General features: G+C 38.6%; 1 protein-coding gene across 3 annotated transcripts in view; it reads left to right on the plus strand.

Moving 5' to 3' along the window:
* Gpr85 (G protein-coupled receptor 85) overlaps positions 1-8,148 on the plus strand; it is an 8,664-nt gene extending 516 nt beyond the window's left edge. For 2 of the 3 annotated variants that reach the window (XM_050145862.1, XM_050145864.1), the window contains exon 2: positions 1,063-8,148. In XM_050145862.1, the coding sequence (XP_050001819.1) occupies positions 1,233-2,345 (1,113 nt within the window). In that variant the 5' untranslated portion in view covers positions 1,063-1,232 and the 3' untranslated portion in view covers positions 2,346-8,148. Of the gene's footprint in view, positions 1-515; positions 637-1,062 lie in introns of those variants that run through there. The other variant, XM_050145863.1, reaches the window with a different exon arrangement.
* The last annotated feature ends 532 nt before the right edge of the window (positions 8,149-8,680 follow it).

The following is an 8,680-nucleotide window of genomic DNA, read 5'->3' on the forward strand; positions in this document are numbered from 1 at the left end:
CCCCCCCCCCCCGTTATAAACCCAGGGGTGGTGGATTTCAGGTTTCGTAATGTTGCATCTTGTGATCGGTATTTACCCGGGGATGCACCGGTTGGAAAATTAACATCATCGGCTGCAGTTTCTGCTTGGGCTTCCATCAGCATATTCCAGGCAAGTGAGAAGTGGCAAAGGATATTCGCTTCGTGGGAATAACAGAGGAAGCTGATTTCCCTGGTGTGGCTCCCGGGCACCTAGGAGACAATGTGCATTTTGTTTGAAAATAAAGCCACTTGTGATTAGCAGCAAAGATTATCAGTGTAAATGAGAACGGCTTGATTGCCTGAGAAATACCGGTTCATGTTATATTCATTTGAATTCAGGCAGCCAAGGTTTGCAAATGGAAGTGCATTATTCCTCTGGGTGTGTTTCCCTGGCCGATATTTACATTAACCATTTTTAATAATGGTTAGGCTTAAAAGAGACAAGATTTGACAAAAAGGGGGGGGTGGGGTAGGGCGAGAAAGACAAAAGATTATATTACATTAAAAATCTTGGGACAGGTTTTTATTCATTTTGAAGTCTGGTGTTGAAGTCATGCCTCAAGATGAATCAACAAATACTCTTATGCAGCATGAACGGTGACACTTGACTTAAAAGGTACATTTTGCAGAGGTTCTCAGAGAAGCTTCCTTTAAAATACTGATGGTACCAGAAGAGCCCAAATAATTGTGGGCAGCCTCCTCTCTGTCTCCTATCAATAATCTTGCAGATTCCACTGCAAGGCTAGTGATTAATTTTGGGGCTGGCATATTTTACAACTGTGAGACCATTTATTCCCTTCCCTCTTGAAGGTGCCCAAATCTAACTATAGATGTCTAGAATAAGGACATTGGCATGTTCACCTAGCTTCAGACACTAATGCAGCTAGTGCCCTGACATCCCAAATAAACAACTGCTGAAGCAAACAGAAGTGTTTAAATTGGAAACTTCATGTACTTCCTCGTAAAGGGCTAGCTTCATGCTAGCCCCAACAGCATGGCTTATTAACTTAAGAACTGATAGTTCTCTTTTTTTCTTCCTCAGATATTCTGATGGCAAATCAAACGGAAGGAAAGAGGAAGCATGACCACAGATTGGATCAGATCTCTTTGTGGATTACATTGTTAGTAAAATGTATGGATCTAGCTTTTCCTTGTTCTTATATCTAGATCATGAGACTTGACTGAGGCTGTTTCCTTATCCTCCATCCATCTATGGCGAACTATAGCCATGCAGCTGACAACATTTTGCAAAATCTCTCGCCTCTAACAGCCTTTCTGAAACTGACTTCCTTGGGTTTCATAATAGGAGTCAGCGTGGTGGGCAACCTTCTGATCTCCATTTTGCTAGTGAAAGATAAGACCTTGCACAGAGCTCCTTACTACTTCCTGCTGGATCTGTGCTGTTCAGACATCCTCAGATCTGCAATTTGTTTTCCATTTGTATTCAACTCTGTCAAAAATGGCTCTTCCTGGACTTATGGGACTCTGACTTGCAAAGTGATTGCCTTTCTGGGGGTGTTGTCCTGTTTCCACACCGCCTTCATGCTCTTCTGCATCAGCGTTACCAGATACCTAGCTATCGCCCATCACCGCTTCTATACAAAGAGGCTGACCTTTTGGACGTGTTTGGCTGTGATCTGCATGGTGTGGACTCTGTCTGTGGCCATGGCATTCCCCCCGGTTTTAGACGTGGGCACGTACTCGTTCATTAGGGAGGAGGATCAGTGCACCTTCCAACACCGCTCCTTCAGGGCTAACGATTCCCTAGGATTTATGCTGCTCCTCGCTCTCATCCTCCTAGCCACACAGCTTGTCTACCTCAAGCTGATATTTTTTGTCCACGATCGAAGGAAAATGAAGCCAGTCCAGTTTGTAGCAGCCGTCAGCCAGAACTGGACCTTTCATGGCCCTGGAGCCAGTGGCCAGGCAGCTGCCAACTGGCTAGCAGGATTTGGAAGGGGTCCCACACCACCCACCTTGCTGGGCATCAGGCAAAATGCAAATACCACAGGCAGAAGACGGCTGCTGGTCTTAGATGAGTTCAAAATGGAGAAACGAATCAGCAGAATGTTCTATATTATGACTTTTCTCTTCCTAACCTTGTGGGGCCCCTACCTGGTGGCCTGCTATTGGAGAGTTTTTGCAAGAGGCCCTGTAGTACCAGGGGGATTTCTAACGGCTGCCGTCTGGATGAGTTTTGCCCAAGCAGGAATCAATCCCTTTGTCTGCATTTTCTCCAACAGGGAGCTGAGGCGCTGTTTCAGTACAACCCTTCTTTACTGCAGAAAATCCAGGTTACCAAGGGAACCTTACTGTGTTATATGAGGGAGCATCTGTAAATCTTTAGCCTTGTGAAACACTAACCCTCTCTGCTAAGCAATTGTGGCCTGTAGCCATGTCTTGAGAAGAAAATCAAGGATGGGATCAGCAGTTATAAGGATTTGGGCAACCTTCTGCAGTCTTTGCAATAGTTCACCTATAATCCTATTTTAAATCTCAGAGTGATCCTGCTGACTGCCGCTGAAGGTTTGTAATTAAGAAAGGACAGAACCACTGCCCTAAGTTTCTTTCTGTGGTTGAACACTAGATAATGAACGTAGCAGGTGCTAAGTATCAGTGCTAAATGCTGTGTATATCATTACATATGAAAAAAAAAACCTTAAAAACAATTAGCATTGGACCTTTTAATAAATTAAGTTGACATGAGGTAAATGTGTTGATAAAAGCTAATTTTAGAAGTTTGAAGACTTTAAAACATTTCATACTATTTTTGTTTTGCAAAGACTTCACTACTGGGGGAACTAACAGTACTGTAATCCTCTAAAGATGTGCCATGAATTATTGGGGTACAACACTTTAAACACGCCTTGTAAGTTTGGGGGAGCATTCCAAAGCAGTATCTCGGGTCCAATTAGAGTTTACCTTTTTTGTATTAATATATTGCTATTTCTAAATGCCACTTTCCTTCCCTACCAGTGAAATTGCTAGCATTGAACTGTATCATGTGTTTTCTGTTCATTCAGTAAAAGAGTTTCCAGTTTGTTTCTATTTTACAAATGCTAGATATCTGTCTGGGAGGCAACATGAATGGTATCAACTGGCCACAGATGCTCAGTTCTAATGATACAGAATAAACACGTGTTGCCTTAAAGGGTTATCTAGTATCCTTCATATTCTTTAGCAGTGGAGCAAATAGTCAAGAGGCATTGAATCAGTGACTGGCCCTGGCTGTTTATCAGGAAGTGCATGGGAGAGCATTGAATATTTTTCCATTTTTCCTCACATGGTTTGAAAATGAAGGTGCACATCACTGGGATAATGAAATTTCCTCCTGGGGTGTGCTACCCATCCTAGTGTGCTCTGAGAAGCGGACAGTTGATAACTGTTTATATTAGAAGTCAGCTGTCAAGGGGAGCCTACAGCCTTAGATGACACCTGGCACAAGTTGTGGAGCATTTATTCTATGGAAGGCACAGTCTTGTTTATACTTTCTGCACATTCGGTGTATTGGTCGCTTAAATATTTTCAGTTTTAACTTGTGAAAGCTTATAATATGATTTCTGGTATTTTAGAAGTACATTAGATTCTGTGAGTCTCATTCTTTAAGATACAGATGTGTGAACTTCAATATAAAGTTGCATTTGCCAAAATTTATCTGTGTAGCCTGTTAATTTTCGTGGAATAAATTTTACATTTTTGGCATATAACTTTCTTTAATCTAGCAAACAAGCACAATTTAGAAAAAAAATAGCTTTATTATGTTTTTTTTTATTTTTTGTAGTTACCATATTCTGCAACTGGAAATATATGACTGACAGCAGAAAGCTGACTTAATATTTCTAAAGCATTTTTGGGTAACTTTTTGAATCCATCCCTTTACTTATTCTTATGTGGCAGTAGTATTTATAAACAAATACATGCCTAATTATTTGGTTTGGAATTTTAATATAATGATTACACTTTAGCATACAGTTGAATTTGAGTTCCAAATCTATGACTTGTTAGATGGTTTGCAGAAACATATGACAAAGCCAGAGAAAACTGTTATTAGTTCTATTGGCTTTCCATTGTTTTGTTTGTTTCTGGAGGGATTTTTGTTTGTTTGTTTTGTTTTGTACTTGTATTTGGAAAATAAGCTTAAGAACCTCATGAAACAGAATTTCTTATTGATATAATACTTCTATAAACAGAATTTTTAATATAAATAGAAAAAAACAAAAAATTGAATGTTTTCGATGGTCTATGCAACGACTCAGTTTTGCTGAAGCCATGATTAGTGAGTATTCTAACCTCATTTCTACACCAAAGCTTATTTGACCTGAGACAAAGTTCAGTGAACAGCAGTGAGGTAGATATAGCAATAAAAGCTCCTTGTTCATAACAAAACTATTACCAAAACACAATAAAGACAATGTTGCCCAAACATGGTCTCCTAACATGTTTCCATCTCAAAATTTATAGGAAAGACATGACATAGATTCTCTTCATGAAAAACTTTGCATAAAGTTTCAAATATCAATCAGAAATTTCAGTAATGCTCTTAAGGCCAGTGAACATAGGTTTCACTAATCCATACTTCTATTATTTATAAGTAAATAGATGTGTGTTAAGAGTGGGGGGGGCAATAGGAAGGAAGAGAAAAGCAAATGAATTTGCCTGACTACCTAGTTACTTGGACTAACAAGTCAATTGGTATAAGTGACTAATCCAGGGAGTTGGTGACTGTCACTCTTGGTCATCTTGGCATTTATAGGTAAAGGCTGAAGCAGCGGATCAGAAACAGCTCCAGTTAACAATCAAGTTTGTAAATCAACACATAATAATAGTAATCATAAAAATAAGTCTGTGTCTTTATGACCAAAACATATTATCTATTATGGCAACTATTTCAATAGTCAATAAAAAACAGTTAATAATTTACTTGAAATTTTTACTAATCTTCAATCCATAAAAATATATCCTTACTGGGGAGTCCAACTTCCCACTGAGAAAATCTCATCATCAATAAATAATGGGTTCCCCTTGGACTCTTTACACTACAGAGTTGAACAGTCTTCACATTGTTTTCCATCGTAGTGGCAATGTTTTTCAGTGGATATGCCTGTACTCGCTCATCTGGTTCCTTTTATACACAGTGGATTTGTATGTTTGTGACTGTGGAATCCCATGCAGATATTAACTAAGGCAGACAGAGGTGAGTAGCTTGCCTGGTTTTCTACATAGGCTTGATGGGAAAGACAAAATTAATTACAGCTGAAAAACATTCATTGCGAATAGGAAAATAAATAGACTATCTTCTTCAGACATTAGCTCATTATATTTCAACAGCACTGTTCCCTATAGAATCGACTGATTTGTCATTTTTAACACGTGGATATGGCCTCTTTCCCAATCATCTACATTTCTATGGATGCTTACCTGAGTAGTTTGCTCATTTCATCATTTGTTCAGTAAATTTATCCTAGGCCCCGGCTTCATGCTGTGAGGATTGTGAAAAACAGGACCGAATGAGCTTTCCTTGAGCTTAGTCAAGTGGGAAAGACTCAACAGCTATGGAGTAATGGCAATGGTGAGTTGTGGGTGCTAAGAAAACAAATATGCCTAGGGTGAGGTCGGAATTAATGACACAAATTAAGTTTGTTTCCACTTCCTCTCTAATGCCTTATCTCCTGGTTTGCCTTGGAATCTTTTATATATCGTACTCACTCAACTCTGGAGGCACCTTTTGCTGTATTTCTTAATGAAAATGTCAGGACCTTGCCACTCATGCTTAGATGAATCACCATGCTGTGTTTTGGAAATAGCTCCCATGTTGCTCACAGTTTGTGTAAAGTCACAGAGAAACCTACATGTCAAATCTCTCCTCACCCCTCTGTGTCCTAACTGTTTACTTCCACAAGAGATAATTCAATTCCTTCAAGAGACTTGGAGGTGAATCTTTTCTGCTAGAGTCATACTTCTCTCAACTTATCATAAAAATATCTGGGTAAAATACAATCAAATGACAGACTTGTGCCCGTGCATCTTAGTGATCAGGGGGTCTTTCCTGGTGCCAACCAGGAAATAATATATGAAATGAGGTGTATTTTATTATTAAAGTCTGCCACCCTTTTAAGACTTCTACTGCTCCTTATTGGGGTGAAAATACAACTCCTGAGCGTCTTATAGCTGAAAAATTGGTTTGGCCTCCAGCAGTTATTACTCTTAAAAGTACAATGGAACATTCTCATAATTATGCAGATATAAGGCTTTCCTCTATGTCCTTTAATTGCTGAACTGGCTGCACCTGAGATTGCTACTGGGAAGTTGTTAATAGAACCCACTTCTCCATATTCACCATTAGACAAATTTGAGTTTTTATTCTGTCTCATCCCATAGGTAGCATATACTGTAACTTGTTTATACACAAAATTCCACCTTATTTTAATCCCATACTAAACAGAAAAAGGGGGGCCCTAAATAATGACATGCTTCAAACAGTGCTAAAATCAAGATTAAGTTTGTGATCTGTGAGTTATTTATTGTTCCCAAGTCTTGTGAGTTTGTTTTTCCATGAAAAAAAAAGATATATTAGTTTTGTGTTTGGTGATAGAGTTTATGAATATTTTGAATAGATGTTATAAGTTCTATTATCTGTTTATTAGTGGAATTTTATTGTCCTTTGCAATTATAGACATGCCATTGATTTTGTGACTTTTCTAGACCTTCAGAAACTTTATTTACATCCCATTAAAATGATAGAATTGCTCAATATTGAGGTGTGAATCCATAGCCTGCACAGTGCTTAGAATAAAATGAAGATACCATTTGTAGATGGCAAGTAAGTTAAAAGTGTAGAAAAAAACAAGAAACATAGGGGAGGTTTGGGGTGAACCAGACTCACAAATAGTTTGTCTTGTGATGCAATGTGACAGATTCCAAAAATAAATAGTAAAACCAAAAGCCTTTAACATTATAAAATGTTACATAAGTAAAGCCTTGTTTTTAAACAAGGAAGGAGATTTTTCACCATCTCATTTTGCCAAAGGATGTTGTCTATTATCCGTCCAAACCCTTTGGGTTAAAAGGCTTTTAAAGCCAGTTTCCTCTCCCCAAGCCAGAAAGTTGATCAAGCAGTAGGTCTTCTAATGCTCCAGAAATGGGGACAGCTAGGAGAATGCCTTGCCCTAAAAGTGCCTCCGGGAAACCACAGGTCAGTGGGAGGATGGAGCCATTCACACCTGGTCTTCACAGCCAGCTCCCAGCTCCTTCTGATACCTAAGGACACATCATTCTCTGATTGTGGGAAATATTATATTCTTGTCAGAAATATTAAAGCTGATATTGCAATTCAGGACTTGTTTTATGAAGTTTTGGATAGTAAAATACTGAAGTAGTTATGTGGTACTCAAGAATGAGGAAGAAAGGTACCACTATACCACTGGCAAGGGGGATTATACTACAAAACATGTTGAAGATGGAGTAAAAATTGGGCTTGTACTATTCACAACGAATCAGGTGCTTCTTTTTTTATAGACAAAAAAAGAAGAAGCAGTTAAATAGATGAAGCAGAATTTGTTCCTTTGTCTTCCGTCAACAAATGTTTAATTTAATGTTGATTTTTTTTTCTCCTGTGAAAATGACTTTACTATCCTTTACACTAAACATTTGTGTCTGGAAACATAACATTAATGTGATAGCAATTCATTATGCCTCCATTTTAAATAGACTCTCTATCAAATAACTTGGCCTTTCTGCCTTAACAACAGAGATGGAATTACAATAGTGTGCGAATTCTAGAGCCATTGAGAAGACTCCGTGAGGGCATTCCTGTGAGTCCCCATTTTAAATCAACTTTACTTTATACCGCAAGGAGGTTCGTCATCTCACGCTGAAGCCACCGCCAGAGAATGAGACAATGTGATAAGTGCTGTAAGGGAGACAGTGAGATAAGTGCTAGAGAACAACACAGGCGAGCAATTAACTCTGCGAAGGTGGGAGTGGGGAGGTGAGAGAAAAGTGGCAGCTCAACAGGCCTTGCGGGGTAATTTTAATTTCATTGGCTCAACAAAGCTAATAAAGCTATTCAGACAGAGGTGTAACAAGATGGGCAAAGGAAGGAGACATGTGAAAACCCCTGATGTGCCCAACAGAAAACTAATCAAAATCAAAAATGTGTATGTGGTGTGAGTGGAGCTGAACCCCCCCCCCCCCCCCCGCATGATGGAGTAGCTAAAAAAAAAAAAAATTGAAGGTCTAAGCCCTTGTTCTGTCTCTTACTAGCTCTACAGTCTTAAGCATGCTCGTTAACGCCTTTATTTCTTGCATCTCAATATGCTTATCTGTAAATTTGGGAATAAATATACAACTATTAGTTTTAAAATTTTGCTTTGAAAAGTATATGAAAAAATAAGAATTTATTACAACATGCCCAGTAATATTTTAAACATGTTTCTAGTATTAACTCATTTGACAATCAAAAGTAGATGCTATTAATATTTATAATTTGTGAATTTAGAAGCTGAAACCGAAAATTAAGTAACTTGCACAAGTTAGTAAAGACAAGGGTGATGTCAAGTGCATCATGCAATATTCAACCAAGCTAGACGTTCATTCATGCAATATTCAGCCCAGCTAAGTATTCATTCATGCTATATCCAGCCTCACTGGATGCTCACCAA

The sequence above is a fragment of the Alexandromys fortis genome, unplaced genomic scaffold (genome assembly GCF_014885135.2).
Source record: "Alexandromys fortis isolate MF-2015 unplaced genomic scaffold, M_Fortis_MF-2015_v1.1 scaffold_34, whole genome shotgun sequence".
In the NCBI taxonomy this organism is placed as follows: Eukaryota; Metazoa; Chordata; class Mammalia; order Rodentia; family Cricetidae; genus Alexandromys; species Alexandromys fortis.